The 19401-nt window shown below is 36.2% G+C and overlaps 1 protein-coding gene across 11 annotated transcripts in view; it reads left to right on the top strand.

Annotated features, from left to right (window-relative positions):
* Positions 1–19035, top strand: part of SOX6 (SRY-box transcription factor 6) — a 372529-nt gene extending 353494 nt beyond the window's left edge. For 9 of the 11 annotated variants that reach the window (XM_088057366.1, XM_088057365.1, XM_088057364.1 and 6 more), the window contains 3 exons: positions 1879–2112; positions 4688–4904; positions 12132–19035. In XM_088057366.1, coding sequence (XP_087913492.1) covers positions 1879–2112; positions 4688–4904; positions 12132–12435 — 755 coding nt within the window. In that variant the 3' untranslated portion in view covers positions 12436–19035. The remainder of the gene's footprint in view (positions 1–1878; positions 2113–4687; positions 4905–12131) is intronic. The other 2 variants (XM_088057369.1, XM_014252011.2) reach the window with 1 other exon arrangement.
* The last annotated feature ends 366 nt before the right edge of the window (positions 19036–19401 follow it).

Raw genomic sequence — 19401 nt, 5'->3', positions numbered from 1 at the left:
CAGTTTCTAAATAAATACCTCCTCTCTCAAAATATGGTATCTTTGATATGTTTGTGGTTCAAGGCTTCTGGCAACAATGGACAGAGCCTAATCAGCCATTCATCCCCCTCAACTGGTTCTACCTGCAGATCACTCTGTAAAACTCTTCTTCCCTTTTGCAGTAAAAAGCTGACTACAGCCTCCTGTAAATGCAGAACACCTGTGGCATGGTGCTTAACTTAGAACAGTGTTAAAACAGCTCACATTTGCCACAAACCTGTCTTCTTTTATGTGCATGCATGTTAGTATACAAATTGCCAAATTGGTGTCAGTTGTAAAGTAATGGCATTGGAAGCATCATAAATTACCAGGGTGATCCTCAGAAGACACTGCTGTATGTGAATGAGCGTTTTGCTCTCGGGGTAATGTATGTCTTCATCTGGCCCAGTAGTCAGCATATTGCCCTGTGTTGATGGATATAGTCAGCTTGAAACTACACTACATTTCACTGCACAATAAACATGGCTGTCAACACCATATAAAGCAAAATCAATTTATCCTGTATGGTCAGTGCATTTTAAATGAAATTAATGTACTGTGGACCTGGTGGCAAAAAGGTAGTATATTAGTTATGCATCCTCTACTTTAGGGCCCCTTTTTCATGCAAATGTGTTTCTTATATAGAATTTTTTAAAAGGTATGCCTATATAATGGTTTCACTCTGAATTAGGAAAATTGATTTTTCCACAACTAAAAACTTGTGCCTGTATTCAGTAAAACTGCAGTATTTTGTTTTACTTACTATCTTATATTATTTTGCAAATAAATTCATGTTGGTAGCTATAATAGTTTATAAAAAAAAAATTAGGTTTATTGCTGTACTAACTTGTTGTCACGGATCTTGCCTTTTCAAGGTATTAAATTATATGACCAGTTTGATGAGGTCTAAGACTGTCACTCTTCCACTGTAATACTTTTTGCCTTTTTTGTAGCTAAGGTATAACTCTAGAACCATATATAAAAACATCATCACAATTGCAGAAGTTTTTTCCAGTAAAGGCATGCCTTGGTAATCGGTTTCTCCCATAGCAATTAGTTCTACACCTCATCTCTGTGATCTCTAAACCCTCATGGGGCTTTGTTGATTGTGGTCAAGAAATAGGGCTGGATGCATTCAAAAATACAGTTAGGGTTGGCATGTACAAGCTGAATTGATGGCAGATAAAGACAGGACACTGGGATACACTAAAGCACAGCAGGCATGGAGCTGGAGTGCTTGTCTCCCACTCTGGAGGCTCCAGTGTGCAGTGCCTGTACCTGTTGGAGTGGGACAATTTTACTACATATATGTGGTTCAAATGCTCCAGAGCACATCTAAAATTCAATCAAAGCAGATGCAACTTCAAAATGTTCAGCTCCAAATATAATCTGATCCATAGAAATGGCAGCATGTACCTGGTGCACTGTATAATTTATTTTCTGAAAATGTCTGACATGTGCTTCCCTGCTCAAGCAGCAAAGTCATTGTCAATGGCTTGTGTCAACAGGCCTACAATAGTTTGGATTCTCAAATGTAACTTTTAAGTGAGTTTTGTTGAGCATTCAGAGAATGTATTTTATTGTAAAGCCCCAAATGGAAAATTTATCAAATCTTCATGTCTTAGTTGGAGAAATACCAGTGCAATTTGTTTCTTCAGTTTAATGGTGGGTCATCTCAGATGGGCAAGCCTGGCCAGTTACACTGAGACCACTGGTTGTCTCTCTCTCACATAGATCTGGTGGCAGAGAGAGAGAGACAGAGCAAAAGAGGCTAAAATAAGCACAGCACTGAAAGCACTTTCCTAATCCACGTAATAACGTTTTGCATCCATCTTGTTTCCTCCTGCCCTGACGTTACAGGGAGTAAAGCAGTGAATGGCTCTGCCGCTAAACTACAGCAGTATTATTGTTGGCCAACAGGAGGGGCCACGGTGGCTGAAGCCCGGGTCTACCGGGACTCACGGGGCCGTGCCAGCAGTGAGCCCCACATCAAGCGGCCGATGAACGCCTTCATGGTCTGGGCCAAGGATGAGCGTCGGAAAATCCTCCAGGCCTTCCCCGACATGCACAACTCCAACATCAGCAAAATCCTAGGTAAGTGCGAGGCAACGGGCAGCAAGCTGTGCTGGCAGGTTTAGGTTAGATATTTTTAAAAAATTCTTTGCTGTGAGGGTGCCAAGGCTCTGGCACAGGATGCCTGAGAAGCTGTGGATATCCCATCTCTGGAAGTGTTCAAGGCCATGTTTTATGGTGCTCTGAGCAACCTGGTCCAGTGAAAGGTGTCTCTGCCCATAGCAGTGGGGTTGAAACTGTATGATCTCTATGGTCCCTTCCAACTCAAACCATTCTACAGTTCTGTGAACTTCTCTAATTTTAGGACATAATTTTTTGGGGGGAGATGTTCACTGAAACTGGAATTACTGAAACTTATACAAATGAAAATTCATGGCTTGTTTTCATTTTCATTCCCTTTCTTTTCCCTTTCAGCCCCTTCCCTAATACTTTTTATTCTCAACAGCAGTCACAACATGCTTTAAAACATAGTATTGTTGAAAAGGAATGTTTTGTGAAATCTCTTGCAAAAGTGTGTCCCAATAAAGTCCCAGTATTTGCAAGATCTCATTAGAATGCATCTGAACTACAAATCACCTGAATGCAAAATGGGACTTGCTAGAGTAAATACTGAGATAAACTTAAAAAAAGTACAAAATCAAAATCAGAGTATTATGTCAGACAGTTCAATGTCAAAGAAGGAAATCTGCCATGGTTCGAAAGACCTGTACATGCAAACCTCACATCCAAAATGATGTTTGGTTCAGAACGTTGCAATGTTCAAAAAGTTAACCACTAGAAGCATGCAATTAAAATATTGCTTAGTTGAAAGACATTATAGTTAATATTTAATTTGTATAGATTGGGACAATCAGGGAATATTCCAAGGGTTTTATTTTGCCACTGTACAAATAAATGGACTAATTTTTGAGAAATTTTGATTTGTTTTTTAAGACCCCTCCAGAGAATTAGAAACATACGCGAGAATGAGTGGTGAAATGTTAAAACCTAGATTTGCTTTTTGAGTCTTTGAAGTGAAAGATATATTCCAAAAGTTGCTCATAATAAATAAAAAATAAAGTTTTCTCTGTAATCATTTTACTGTGAACTCTGGATTCAAATACATTCTTAGCAAAGTTTGTTGCATGTTAGTTCAATCAGAGGCAAGAATACATAGAAATAAATGTTACGTTGTCCTAAAACTTCCAAAATCTTTCTTAGTAGTTCTCATATTTTTGTCTACCATATAAGTAAGTAATATGAATAGCCTTTCAGTTTTGTATAAAACCTTCACTGTTTCAGTGTTGGCAGCTGTAGGGAATCTATATTATTTGTGTGCATTCTGTGAAAAAACCTATTAGGAGCATAGTAACTGTATTCATTAAAATGTAAACTTCCAGCATAAATATTTCAGAAGTGCCAGCAATTGAGTGTTTGTTAACCATAGAATTAACCTGTCAGTATCTGCTCTGCCACAAGTAAGTCTATGTCCATATAATATCTGTGCAACTTTTCCAGGACAATGAGAAAAGAGACTGAAATATTAGAACTGACACAGACTATTGCTGGCTACGGATAATATTTATACAACTTTTCCATTTGTTGATGTATGAAAAATGTTGGTAAAAGAATAGCTTCCACCCACGTTTACCACAGCTGTAATAGTTTTATTAAAGACACCAAAAAGTTATTTTCTGCATTTCTTATTCCTGTCTCTATTCAAGTGTCTAGATAGCTCCTTACAAACAATACAAGAGATCTGAATACTTTTGCCTCTTCCTGTGTACACTACGCTAATTTTTAAACTTTTTTTTGGTGGAGCTTTCAATGAGCATTTACAGTACCTGAAGTGGTGTATATAGTTACAGTGTGCTTTCTGTTTTACTTTTTATCTTTCCAATGTGAGTTTGTGAAATGTAACTTTCTTGATTTAGTTCTGTGTGCTTATTACACCTGGCCAGAAAATAATATGCATAATAGAATTTTAAATATGTGTCAGTATTATGCCAAGCTTATATCAGAATTTCAGTAAATTTAAAGCACACAGACAGTAAGGGATTATTCATAATTTTGCTGAATCTATAAGGTTTGATATTTTTTTTCCTGCTACATAGCAAGTTATTAATATCTATTAGCAGGAGTGTATAAACCAAATTCTCATAAAAATATCAAAGAAGCCTCTGTCCCTAGGCAATGTGTTAGGCTTTTAACAGTGAAAGTATGGCTACAGACTTTCCTTTACCATCATACTGTGTGTGGTATTACAGAGGTATAGAATTACTCACAGATTAATGCTCTTATTGTAAAAAATTAAGTAGTCTGTTTTGCAGCACGAGGCTGAGATTTTGAGACTTAACTATTGATTTTAAGTGCACCCTGTTTAATAAAGATTTACATATGCTTTGTCTGCAGCAATATCTGAAAGTCAGGGTTCTTTTAATGTTTTAAGGAGTCTCAGGTTGTGCAAGCCAATGTATGTGCAGAATGATGGAAATTTAAATCAGTTTATTAAACTAACTTAATTAAGATTTATTATGGTGAGAAGGCACATTGAATTGTGTATGTGTAAAGCTAAACCTGCTTTACTTGAGCATTCACTAACATTTTGTGTCCATAGGATCTCGCTGGAAGTCCATGTCAAATCAAGAGAAACAACCTTATTATGAAGAGCAGGCACGACTAAGTAAAATCCATCTAGAAAAGTATCCTAATTACAAATACAAGCCTCGACCAAAACGTACCTGCATTGTGGATGGGAAGAAACTGCGTATTGGTGAATATAAGCAACTGATGAGGTCTCGAAGACAGGAGATGAGGCAGTTTTTTACCGTAGGGTAAGTACAATTGTTGTAATTGTTTTCCAAGACAGAGCACGCTGTTTGAAACGAAATAGACTTATCTGTTTAAGTCACTGACTAATGTCATTTAGAAGGAAAGGATTTGAACTGGTAAGACCTTATTAAAAACATAAGATGGAATATGGAGCTATCAGCTTGCCACTGAATGCTGATTATGAGACTGATTGTGGAATTCTTTAAAGTCAAAAGAAGTTGTTTCCCATTAGCCTGAAAGATTTGAATCATGTCTTTTGTGAGTTTTTAGTAAGCTAATCCATTCTGGGTTAGTAATGACTCCAGCATAATTTCCTAAATTAAGAAAAGAACAAAGAGAAAAACACTAAGGATTATTCCTGTGTAGACTAAGGAGTCAGGAGAGGGGGAAAAAGGGAGAGGAGTAATAACAGTTGCATGAGGAGCACACATGAATGAATGATACCATGGTATGAAGTGACTAGGAATTTTATTATATATAGAAGTGTGTAAAGAAATATTTTTTAAAAAATAAGTTTTAGAAAGAGTCTTTCAAGTAGTGCATAGATAGACTGGGTAGATTTATAACTCAAAATATATGGCCCAAAAAGATCCTGACAGAGTTTTAAGAACATTGTGTGTGTTTTTAGCAGTATTTCCTCTAGTGCTCAGCAGAGAAAGCAGTGCTATGAAACATCTAGAGGCTAAAGATTACAAAAGTCCAGTGAAACAACTGCACCATAACTGATTTCTATCTCCTGTTGTTTTTTGTTGTTTTTTTTTTTCTTATGAATTAATCTGTGATGCTCAGTGCTCTAACACAATGTTTCTGGTGATTTACAAAGAGTCTAAAAGCTGTCTCCAGTGCCAGCCTTTCCAAATTCACAATGTTCTGCTTATTTCTCTAATCACAATAGTCTCCTTTTGTTGGGTACTTCACTACCAGATAATTGACCTTGACGTTGATTATGTGCCCTCATTTTTGGCTTGGGATGCAGAACTCCTGTTGCAGTCAATTATTTTGTGGTACAGCCTGCAACAATGTGGGCTCTTTCTTCAATCAGTCAATAGTGGGGGTTTTGATATCTTGAAATAGCCTTCCAATCTATAGTTATGACATTGTTTTTTATTTTCAGTCTAAGAGAAATTGTTTACTAATAGTGTTCCATACAAATTGCACATAGAATTTTAACTAGAAATCTGAATTTATACAGTACATCACAAATTATATTCAGATTGAGGGAATGACATTCTAGTTTAAGTCTTCCAAAGCATATTGACAGACCAAATCACATCTAGTAAAGAAATGCAAAAGAAATGCCAAAACAGAAGTCTGAACAATTTCAGAATTGTTTGCTAATTCAAAACAGTATTAAGCAGTAGCATTTTACACATTAAATGTGATGACTAAATGGGAGTGAATATGGAGGAAGGATTTAAGAAACTTCTAGAAGTGCCTACTTAAAGAGTGCTATTTCTATTAAAAATATATATACTGAAAGCCATTCAAAACAAAACAGGTGAAACCTAAATGTAACATATTTCTCATATATCCAGCAGTGTGATCACGAAGACCATGAGAATGTCACCATTTTTTGAAAGGATTGTTTCTAATTCCTATTTATCCCTAATTCTATTTCACCATGTTCTATCCATGCTGAAGGAGTTTAAAGTAAACTACCTCTGTGCAGTTATATGATGACGCAATGGACTTTACCAAAACCAATTACTTTTAGTTGTGCAAGTGATGGAAAAGGAGCATGAAGTCTTATGGCTGCATTCAATAAAGATGAAATGAGATCCATGCTGCTGTTCAATGTGAATATAGATTATTGTCCTGAGGAATCATAGGTTGGGATTTAAAAAAATTATTTTGTATTTCCCTGAGACTTCCCACTGTTGTCCCAAATTCCCCTTTTCTCCTAAAGAATAATTTAAAACAAGCTTATTGGAAGACACCAAGGAAAATTAGTGAAAAAGCCAGACTAGACCATCTTTTTTGAACTGAAACATAAAACATGGAATCATTTGTCACAGAAGAATAGTTTACTAAGTAATGAAAAGCAAAATTTCTTCCAAATCAGATTATAACTGAAATACAGTAATTGAGCCCATCAGCTTCTTAAACTTACTCTTCTCTGTGTTTAACATAAATATCACATAAAGCATCAGCTGGAACAGTTTTCCTACCTGACCCCACACCCCCATTATTTTTCCACTGTTTTGCTGGAACAACATAAATCATCCTTCAGAACTGTAGACGTGAGAGTTGAGATGCTGTTTCCTTTTCTGAGTGAAATAAGAGACAAATGTGGTTTTTCGGATTGAATGTGCTCTGTGTTTACAGTAAATATTTCAGTGGAAGATAGAGAACAAAAGTACAAAATAGACTCCAATGAAATGTGCCAAGTGCTTCATACTGCTTGAAGTACTGCTGGGTTTTTTTGGGGTTTTTTGTTGCTTTTTTTTTTTTTTTTTTTTTAAGAACAAACCAATTAAGTTGGGAATGGGTATGCCAAAATGGCAACAAAGTATCATCACAGAATGAAAAGATAAGTAGGAGATGTGTGAAGAGTCAGATACACATTCAAAACAGGTGGCTAAAGAAAATAGTAAAAAGCAAGAATTTATTTTTTTTTCATAATTCTGTTTGCTTTTTTTTTATACCAAATGTACATTTATGTTTTAGGCAACCTAGTAAAGGCTAGCTCCTGTCAGACTCCCTTAGGTGAGCCACTGACTAATATAGTATGATTCTGCCATGGGTACAACCCCCCCACCACAAACATGGAGTTCTCCATGGCTCAAACTTTTTTGATGCAAAAGGCTCATACTGCCCACTTCAGTGAACTGCATTCTTTGATAAACTTTGGTAAGATGCATAAAGGGAGTTTCAAGAATCTCTATAAACTAACTAGAATTTAAAATAAAATAGAGAAATAAGCTAATGAATGGCCAGGTTCTGTTCTGATTTTTAAAGCAAAACCTCCAAAGAATTGAATAAGAATGAAGACTTCTTGGAATGATTTGTGCAGGAAATTAATGTTTTCAGATAATTGTTATATATCTGATAGACCAAAATCTGGGAACTGCCAAATACTTTAAAGAACAGAGTGGAACTTACAGTGTTCATAGGCCTTCTATTGCATCCCTGCATGAATGAATTTTGTTCCAAATGAGGCAGATAATATACAGAAATAATTCATGCTTAATGCAGAATATGTTAAAAAATTGCTGCTTTCAATCTAGGGATTCTGTATCTGTATCTGAATCTGAAGCCAGCTATGTCTTTAAAATAATTGAGTTATTTTTAATAGTGAAATTATTAATGGATCTTGTGAAGGATACCTTCAGCATAACTTAATCCCAAACAAGCTTCAAGTGATTTACAGTTTATCTTCAATAGTAGTTTTTTGTAATGCATAAATAAATTTGAGCTAACAAATGGATCATATATAAACCATAAATTCAGATATTTTGAGTCTGTCTTTTGTTGCCTTGTCTTACAAAGATAATTCATTGCTCAGTCATTTTAACAGTCTAATACACTCTAAATAAAAGTATATGCTATATACATTTCTCTGCAAAATTATGTAAGCAGTAACTTTTTTCTGTGCTTTACCAGGGTAAGATGTTTAGAATAAAGCCTTTATAGTGTTTATAACTACTGTACACATGTAGTCAGAATGCAGCTAGGCTATAGTTTTGAATAAGTCTGTAATATTATACTCCTGTAGCTTGAACTTAAAGCAAGCACACAATGGGTGCTTTTGTGAGATTTACTGTTATTTCATTCCTTATGGGAATGTAAGTTTCAGGGGTGTGTAACATATGAGCGTTTTCCTTAATACAATCAATTTTTGCTTCAGACATTTAAAGAGCTGTCATAAAATGGTTGTGAAGGGATCAGAAAGAAATGGTCATTTGCCAATTGAAATGTTTGGCTGGTTTGGCAAAATTCAGAAGAGGAACACTCTCCAGAAAAACACTGAGAATATTAATGCCACAAATATGTGGCAGGTCAGTTTATCTAAGGATTTTCATGTTACTTTTATATTTTTACATTAACTTAAAAATTTTAGGCCAAATCTTTGGCCCCAGACAGATGTTATCAGTGCTGGCAGAGCAGAGGAAAGTGACCCCTAGAAATTGTCCACATAAGGATTTCTTTGTTAAAGAGGAGATGGTGGGGACAGGAGTGGTTTGAAGACAGGGTATGTAGAGATGTGCCACTATTCCTCATGGATCTGAGGAGCTTGGGAGATTAATGTTGCTTTCTGGAAATCTTAACAGGCAGAAAACTTCCATGTGCAACTGAGCTGAATTGTAACCTGTAGCTTGCAGGTAAAGTATGTTTTTATCTCCCTCCTCTAAGCTTCTGTAGTTGGTAAAACTCTAGCTAGAGGCAATGATTAAATGTGTGGAATTTAATGTAATAAAACATTCTACAGTCAATGTAGTCACCATTAATCTAAATGCCTTTAAGATCTACAAGTATAAGAAAACATAATGGCCAGAGTTGTAGGTTAGAAACTCTGACTCTTCCTTTCAGGAAGAGTAGTGGGAATTTAAACAAGTGCTCTGTTTTCCTCCCCACAAGAACTTAATTACCAAGGAAATGATAACACTCATCTCTAGTAACATATGCTATCCACATAGTTTGTGATATTTTAAAATAAGGTTTTCTGGGATGTAAGGTAGCAACTAGAGAAGAATTTACAGCTACAACCTGATCAGTTTTAAATAATAACAGGTATTAAATCAAAGGTAGGTGTCCAGTTACTTGGGATGTGTAGATGCCCATGTTTAAGTGCTAGCAAATTGGTAGCAATTTGAGAACCTTTCCAATTAGGTGGTACAGTTACCACATGTTTACAGTTCCACAGTGAGATATAGGTAATTTAAAATTATTTCCCAGCCAGCAGTAGGCATGCACAGTATGTCTGATTTTTGTTTAACGTATAAAAAAGGACTGCATTTATGAATGACAAATTCAGTAAGCCTTTAACTTTCCTGTTATACCAGTCAAGTTCTTTGACAATTAGATTAATTCAATAGCTTGCCATGCATTTGTCTGATGTGCTCCCAGGTAAAAAGTACCTCTTTAAACTTGGCTTCTTTATGCTCAGATGACCTTCATTTATACTTTGAAATGGGTGGTACTTGGACAAATGTACTCAGTCCCACAGAAATGTGGATGTGGAAAAGGGTTCTGCTGACTTGAAAAGCATTAGAAAGAATACCAGGATTTCTCTGTCCTTTAGGCCTTAGCACTGATAACCATCACTTCATCAACATACCTCACAGCATTGTCTTAAGCAGACCAGATTTTTAAATTGCTCTTGCTGCTTGTAAAAAGGCATTTGGCTTCTGAAAAATACAAACTTTTTGGGCAGGGGAGGTGTAGAGGTAGATATTAGTGTTCTGATACTTAATGTCATCTGTAATACAGCAGCAACTTCGGCACTACCATTCTTTGAGTAGGTTCTACAACTACTGTTATGGGAGTTGTGAGAACTTCTCTCTAAGCATCATTTGGCATTGATATTATGATGTTCTTTGATAAATGACTGGTGATGTTTTGTTTTGTGAATATATTTATTCTGTGAAATACCAGTGGAAGATTATTAGATGGACAGATTAGAAAGAATTAAGTGTCTACGGCCTGCTGACAACTGCATAGATTTTTTCTGTTGACCACATGTGGGTTTCTTTTTCCTCTGTTTTGTGGAAGCATTCATTAATGTGAACATTTTCTGTGTCTAAAAGTTGTGGAGGAGATATGTGTGGGTTTTTAGCAGTAATAGCTTATACTCCTGAAAACATGTAATCCTAAACCAGAAATGTTCCCATGTGAGGTAGGTGTTCAATTTTATGGATAAAGTATTGAAAGATGTTTGCAGAAAATCACTTGCAAGCAAATACACTGGCTGAAAATTGTTTTCACAGAACATTTATCAGACCATTTAAAAAGTGAAAATTTAGTGAAAAATCCCAAGCTGTTTGTAAATCATCTGCAAATCATCATTTGCAAACAGGAGTATAATGACTGTGTCAAACGAATTACTGCGTTTTTGCTCACTGCTAGCCAGGTGTACGAGACTTACATAACAGATGTTTGAATTTCTCAAGCTGTGCAGAGGCTGTAGGAGTCAAGCTAGCAGCATCAGCCATGGCAGGACTACAAACTATTTTAGTGGTGTGCTACATAGGGTGTTCGTGATTTCACTTTATCACTACCCAAACTTGAAGGACTGCAGGTTCCCCGTAACTCTCTAGTGTGATATTTATCAAAATCAGAGTTTGATCAATGAACAACAAAGACTCGGCATTTGTAAATAAGCTTAATATATATATATATATATATATATATATGTAATAAGCTTAATATTATTTTTGTATTGATTTAGCCAACGATTAGGAAATTGTGAGACTGGTTTATGAAATGTCCTTTGGAATTTATTACAGAATGACACAATGGTCAAGAAGTTGCAGATTCCTTAGCCTATTCAAACATACCTGACAGTGTTTCTCCTGCTAAAATTCTATAATTCACTGTTACTGGGTCAATATTGCTCTGAAGAAGGTTGGGAATACATTGAGATTCTTTAAATAGACTATGCAAATAGGCATGTATAGACAATAACTAGTCAATACAGGGCAAATTTGTTCTTTTTATCAGGTATTTTGCTTCAAAACTTGGCTTCTTACATAAAATCCTGAAAAGGAAATGGCATTCTGATGTTAAATCCAAATAAAAATTAAAAGCCAGCAATCAAATGTCAAAAGAATGTCTGAGTGACATAGGAGTCTACATAGAAACTACAAAGTAAATTAGATACTTACAGTTGCCTGCCATTTTAGGTAATCTTGAGGTCCTCTCATTAAGAGAAGCTCTTGCCATGAGTTTAGAGAGTTTAGATTTTGGATACAAGGTGTCTACAGTAGCAGCCAGGCATTGTATGGGTGCCTGAAGCCTTTTGACAGTCTCTGTCTAAGTGCTAATTTGTAGGGTGCTTTAAATAAGCACATACAATACATGGAAGGACCTCTGGTAGTGACTGAAAATTCTTCACTTCCCAGTCATCCTTTGGTGGAGATAATGAACCAATACCATAAGGGACTATGAGCCCAGAGGAAGACATGGAGCCTTTCTAGGAAAACACCTGCTTTTCTTTCCTTTGGACTTGCAGAAGGTCTTCAGTCCTCTAAACACAGGCAATGACATTTCCCTCTTGTTTCTCCTTCCAGACAACAGCCTCAGATTCCAATCACCACGGGAACAGGAGTTGTCTACCCTGGTGCTATTACCATGGCAACCACCACGCCATCCCCTCAGATGACATCAGATTGCTCCAGCACCTCTGCCAGCCCTGAGCCCAGCATCCCTGTCATCCAGAGCACTTATGGTATGAAGACAGACAGCGGAAGCCTTCCTGGAAATGAAATGATAAACGGAGAGGATGAAATAGAAATGTACGAGGACTATGAGGATGATCCCAAATCAGACTATAGTAGTGAAAACGAAGCCCATGAGGCAGTCAGTGCCAACTGAGGAGTGTTCACAGTACTCAGACTTATTTGGGGTTTTTTGGGGTTTTTTTGAACAAAAGTTCTTAAAGAGCCTGCATGCATGTGTGGCTCCTACATTTACATCAGCAGAATGGTCTTAAATGTTTCTTATCGTGTGAGACAGATTGTTTCCCTAATTTTTCACGAACTTGGGGTTTTTTTTCATTTTGTTTTTGTTTTGTTTTTGAATTTAGATGAAGACATTAATATCAGACATCAGGACTTGAAAACTTATATGAATCAATAGCTGTCTTACAAGTCTTACCTTTTGTCTTTTTCCGTTTGGATGCTGATAAGGGTTTAAGTTACTGTTTTAGATGGGGGTTATACATTCTCACTCAGGTATGCTGTGCCAGCCTACAGGTTGTGAATGTGTTTTTATTCTGGATTATTTTAGAAAACAAAAACTGCAGATTTCATATTGTGAAATAGAACAAGTCCACAAGTGTGCACACCTGTGCATCATAGCTTGTCTTTAAAAGAAGTCTCTGAATTCCATTTTTTTTTTCCATATGTATAGCTGAACTTCTGATGTGCCAAACTTTTCATAACTTTTGAATCTTAACATTTAAACAAAAAGTCTTAAAGGAGACACTGTAAAGTCTTAGACAATCCTTTGGCATCTTTAAAAAAAGTTATATATAAAACCTAATTTTTTTCCATAATATGGTAAAGTACTCAGGAATCTGGAGACAAGATATTCTTAATTAGTGAACATGGTTGCCATAGTGCATGTGCCCAATTGCTTTTGCCTCTTGATGTGCCATTAGTGTGAAATTTTAAGAAAGCACAGAAGAGCGATCACCAGCTATGGACTGGCCTGTCTTAGCAGTGTGAGGCCACCTCTGATTACATTCTCTACCCCTTTGCTTTTAACCCTTGCATTCAGTCTTAACACATTTTCTCTTAAATAATTTATTCATTCCAGAATGTCAAGGGTCCAAATACTTAATATTTATTTTTAAAAGTACAGTTGGTGGCATTACACTTACAATTCCTTATTGATATTTTAAAGAACCTCTTTGTTCCCCTTCCCTAAATCACACAAGTATATGAAAATAAAAGTGCACCTGCTACTAAAATGAACATGACCTTTATGAAGGAGAAATTCACTTGTTCCTCTAGCACTGTATGTTCAAGGAGCACTTGGAAACACTCTGCTATATGTATTGCAAAATAAAGTGAGTACTTTTATATGTACATAGAGTACAAATACCCCTAAAAATGTGTTTATAGTTATAAACCTCTGCACTTAGCAAGGGCAGATGTAAAATCAAAACTGCATTTACAGGCCACCTGTATGCTGAATTTTTAGGGCCTGAGGAATCTGTGGCAAATCATGGATCTGTACATCATGTTCCTATTGCCACCTGAAGGAACTATGGTACCTTAAGTATTTATGCAGTGATTTATTTGTGAGACTCCAAGTTGGGGAGGGAAGGCCACTCAAATATCTAATTGCAAAGGTGGAAAAATGGGTAATAACAATAAAAGTATTTATTGTTTATTAGTCACGTGGGAATGTGACTCGTCAAGTGCTTTGTGATGTTGGGACGTAAGGTGCTATAGAAACCAAAATTTCTGTTTGTATTACTTCTAGAAATAATGCAATTATTGGAGAAAATTCTGGGAAATATGCAAGAGAGGCATGTAAAGACTGTGAATCTATTAGATTTCAAAGATGGAGGAGAAACTGCTTTTATTTTTTCCCCTCATATTCCACTGTTGCTCACAAATAGATCACTGTATATATATGCAGTTCCAACAGGCCTGAGGAATAACTGTGCTGAAACTCCTCGACTCCCTCAGCTTTTATTTGGAATTGGCTGTGTTCAGCACACTGGTGATAAATTCAGACTTGGGCTGAGAGGTACCAGTGGGCCTAGAGTAGCTCCACTGGAAGTCTGGGAGCATCTTCTCACTGAGCTGTGCAGGTTTTGCTTTGGACAAAAAAAGGAATCTGTGTTAGCCTGGCTGTCCTTGTGCATTATGTTCTGCAGATGCTCCTGTGAACTGCAATGGCACGATGCTCTGTGGAGCAGCAGCTGCCTTGCTCACAGCCCCACTGATACCTGTTCAGTCAGAAATAGCCATTTTTGCAGCTGTAGGAATTGTGTTTCTATGTGAGAGAATGACCCCCCCAAGACAAAGAGGATTTTTCAATTTACAGGACAATATATAAAGATAATGGCATAGAAACACAATGGTCAAATTTCTCTGACCATTTTGTAATTTGGAACAAAAAAAGCTATATTTTTAATATTTATTTAATTGTGTTCTGAGTCCATGTCTAATAAGCAATAAACTGGTCTAGCCAAGTCTTTAAAGGCATATGCTGTGTCATTAGCTGGTGAGCGTCCTCTTTAGGCTAAGGTACTGATAGAAAGTGTTTTGTTGTTCTTAAAATAGCTTGGGAATTTGAACTGGTTTTAATACATTCAGCTCAGATTGGGGGGAGGACATCATTTATTCTTAAAAAAAAAAAATACTATTTATTAATGTCTTACATAATTCTCCAGTTAGAAGTATCTCTCCCTCCCCCCATGTCACTTTCTTTTTGTCTTGCTCTCTTCTTTTTGGTTTTGTTGCATAGGTAGAATGCTGTATTGCTAGCATTGTATTTTATGTAATTATTTTTTTGCACAAAGGCAAACATTTAGATTAGTTGGTTAATTTTTTTTTTTTTTTTTAAATTTTATGACCATGCCAAAATAATATTCTGCAGGCTTGTGGAGAACAAAGGACTGTTCTTTAGGACTGAAACTTGATTTTGCTTGTAGTACAAAAAAAAACACACACTCACAGATGTTGTTTCGTAAGTGTTATAAGCACTGGATATAAATGGTATTTTTTATCACTTCTGACTAATGTGAAACTGTTGTACGAAAACTACATGAACAAAAGTCATCTGTTTTGACTCGTGTGGGCCTGCCTCACAGTTGCCGGATTTGAGTCATTTTTATGTCTTGTTATTTCATTTATTTATGCAAAATACATGTATGTATGAACACTTTGTTTTAGCTCCAGTCCTGCCTCAATGCTGATGCTCTGTATGTTAAAGCCACATTCTTGAAAAATGACTGGCTGTTCAGGAATCACAAGCTGGTAAATATTGCATTTACTGGCTGTGGGAGTGTGAGGAACATATTTGAATCTGAATTGTGCCTATGAGCATGCTGTTCTATTTATTAGCCAACATTGGCTCTAAAATGTCAGTAGGAATCTAGGAAGGACAATCATAAGGATGAAACCCAATATTTTTACTTTATTAATTGGAGCTCAAAACAAAGTTTTTGATGAATTTACCATCTCATTTTAGATTTTTTTTAAATTGTGTAAATATAACATAGGAAATAGAATTTTATTTTTTGTTCATGGATACTTAGTGAAGTATAAGTTATGTATTTACTTTTGTTCTATATCAGTGTATGTTGGTCCATATTAAATGCTGACAAGTCACTGTACCTCATGTAGATGCTGAATTTACACCTGCAGTGTGAGCGCAGTATTGTGGACCTGTAGCTGGGACAGCAAGATGCCTCACTTGTGCTCTGATTTTTAATAGCATATTCCACAAACAGGGAATACATTCTTCTATTTTAGAAAGTTGATACATGAAACATGCCAAATTTTGGCTACATTTGATGGGAAACACAATCTCTGAATCCAAGTAAAACCAATGAGATATTTTACTTAACAAGAATGGCATTTTAAAGTAAAAAGCATATCCCTGAAAGATTAAAATGACTGAAATGGCCCTTGCAAAGCAGGCAAGACTAAGTAATATCAAACCTTTATGTTGTACATTCATTTAATCATGTTATTGTTATATTAGGCTATAATACCAGAGAAATTGTTCACACAATATACAAAGAAGATTTATGCAATTGCTTCTTAAGCTTTGTGTTTGAGGCCCATTAGAAACTGACTGAGAAAATAACTCCATTCAGGAGCACTAATATAGTAATACTATTTTCTCTGTGAACAGTTTATTTAATTAACAGATGCAATATATTTTCTTTTGGAAAATTATTGAATACTCATATTCAAGAGAAGAAGACTTCCCCAAACAGTCTGATTACAGCCAGAATAGTTCATTTCTTATTTTATAAAAATGGAAGATAAAGGTCTCAATGGAAACCATACTGCTTTCCAGGGTTGACATGCAGAAACAAGTCTGGAGAATTAGACAAATTCTGGTCTGCCTGTATGTTTGGGCATTGCCATTTAGCTTGTGAAACCACCTGCTGAGCACTCACAGGATCCTGAAGTGCTCCTAAATCAGCGTACTTCAGGTGCAGAGTGAGGCAGGGGGAGGGAAAAGATGGGATGGCTCTGGGATGGACATGCAAACCCAACAGCAACGTTAGTCCCAATAAATACATGACCCTGAGCAAAGTGCACAGCAGCCAGCTGTGGGCAGCTCCTGCTTTGGATAAACACAACACAGCCCTGTCCCTGTGCCATCTAATCTCTGGGCTGGCTTGCTGGATTTTGTTTTTCAGCCACATCAAAGGCATTTCAAAATCACCTCCCAGTGGAACATTCTACAAGATTTAGACCCTTTCCTACCTGCTTAATACGAAGCAGATTAGTACTTCCACGGTGGTCATGAGGACCAGTGCAGTGTTGGTGTTAAGTGGGGTGAACTTTGCTGAGCCAGGGCCACAGTAAGAAAAACTGCACTGGAGATGCAGCCAGCAAGATGTATGATAGAGTTCTTCATGTTTTTATGAGAAGTAAATAAATGGGCTTGGGCCCCTTGGTATTTTGCATGCTTTTGTAAGACTCAACTTGGCACTTAAGCATGTTCTTTTAAAAGAATAATACTATATGACCTCATTTGATCTTTTACAAAACACCTTTTCTTTTTAAAAAACTAAGCTTTTTTTTTGTTTGTAAATCCCATTAAAATCCATGATTTTTCTCAGATGAAGCTACATTTTTGATGTGTAGCAATGCCCTGCTACAGAAGGAAAAAAACAATGTATATACAAAACCATTTAGTTTTAATCTGATGCCCTTTTTTAAGTACCAGAATTGTTGGAAATGGTGACAAAGAAGTATTCTGAGATTTCACACGCTGGTTAAAAAGGGGTAGGGTGGGGTGAACTGGGTTAAAGGAAAACTTATCAAATTGGTATTTATGGCAATATGAAAGCTATAAAGCAACTTAGTGACATAGCTTGCTTTGTAATTTCCGCTTTCTAAAAACCACAAGTGAGGTCCTTGGTGCTCTTGGAGTATGGGGAATGTGCAAATATTTAACTGTTTGTATGCTGCACATTGCAGACCTGCTAATGTGCATTCTCCGTTTGTCTTCCTTTGTCATTTGTGTTTTGCTTTCCAGAAAGCAATGTTGTTTGTTTTTTTCCTTGTACCCTTCTTCAGCTGGTAGCAAACTAGAATGCTTAGCATTTATGTCCATTCATTATTGTATTTCACATGTAAAATTTTTTTTATTACATTAAGACAAGCTTATAAGCTGTTACTACATAACTTATCTTACTGTAACTCTTATTTCCTGACATTGTAATTTGTTTGTGATGTATATTGTGAGATTGTACTCTATGTTAATTTAATCGGCACAATTCACTGACATGCTGGACTGACATGCCTAGCTGCTGTTTCAAATTGTAAAGTTTGTGTAGAGCTGTTGGGACAACTGAGACTCTCTTGTCAAGGTACTATGCTTTGATTCCTATAGCAACACCGTGGGTGCAGCTCTTACTGGTGAGGGCTGCTTGTTAAACAGCCACTGGCTTCTTAATGGGCAGGTTTTCTTTGTAGAAATTCTATATACAGTGCAGGTACCTACCTGGGCCCATGGCCGGTAATTATTCGGGCGTTTAGAGGAAAAACTAGTGTCTATTGCTGCTTTGAATATGTTTTAAAGTCTGAAAATGTAAATAGTTTATCAAAAAAAAATCTTGTACAGTCCAGTGTAAAGTTTTTAAATGAACTTAAAGGTTGCCATCACATCTCACACTCTCCTCTTGATACAGTAAAAAGAAAAAAAAGAAAGAAAAAAAGTTTGCTAAGGATATTGATTTAAGAAAAAAATCTGTTCTCAGATTAAAAAAGAGAATAGTTATTCTTAGCTCTGCTTCATTGCATAAACAGACTTCTTGGATTTTGTTGTGCAGTATTGACGTGAGGTAAATTAAATATTAAATAATCTTTCAGTGGTACTTTTAAGAGTCTTCTCCTCCTCTGCCTCAGTTATTGATGGAAAAGACAAAATTGAAAGACACTGTCCATATACAGTATGTTCTGGTGTACGTTGGCACCTTACCTACATGTTTTGGGTGGGAGGGTTTTTAAAATTTTCTTTTTCTTTTCTTTTTTTTTTTTTTTTTTCTTTGCACAAGGTGCTTTCCTGATATGTTAAACATGTCATCTTTGGGTGATACAGTATATGCCATGATAGGGGTTTAGACCCCTCAGGGGAGTGTCTATAAGACTGCCTATTTATGCTCATTTACCTCAAGACTGTCCTCTCTACCCTTAATCTATTCACCATCACTCCATCTTTTGTACTGCTGTTGACACTTACAAATTAAAGATAAATTTTGTTTTATGAGATGTGTGTTTGACTTCTATGCATCCCTTATTCCTTTGAATTTAGTATTAAAGACTGACCATGATGAGTTGATGGGAAAATGCAACTAGGCCTGTTCATCTGGCCTCCTGTAAATTTGGTGACTGAATTTTACAGCTCTAATGTTTTGCCCATGTCTTTCTAGTCTATGAAGGCATTTATCAGCCTCTTAAATCTATTAACACCATATGCTGTAAAAGACATGCATGATAACCAACCTAATTTGACAATACACACTGAATACTGTCAATTTTGTGTGCAGGAAGTGCTGTTGGTAGCAGCACAATCTCAGAAGGATTTTTAGTGAGTAGAAATGAGATAAAATAGTTCTCATGTTTCTTCTTTCTT

The sequence above is a fragment of the Pseudopodoces humilis genome, chromosome 7, assembly GCF_049639895.1.
Source record: "Pseudopodoces humilis isolate 2021_Gansu_Grassland_sample_001 chromosome 7, ASM4963989v1, whole genome shotgun sequence".
Classification (NCBI taxonomy): Eukaryota; Metazoa; Chordata; class Aves; order Passeriformes; family Paridae; genus Pseudopodoces; species Pseudopodoces humilis.
Note: the sequence above shows the minus strand (reverse complement) of the source record. Positions and strands in the feature narration are given on the sequence as shown.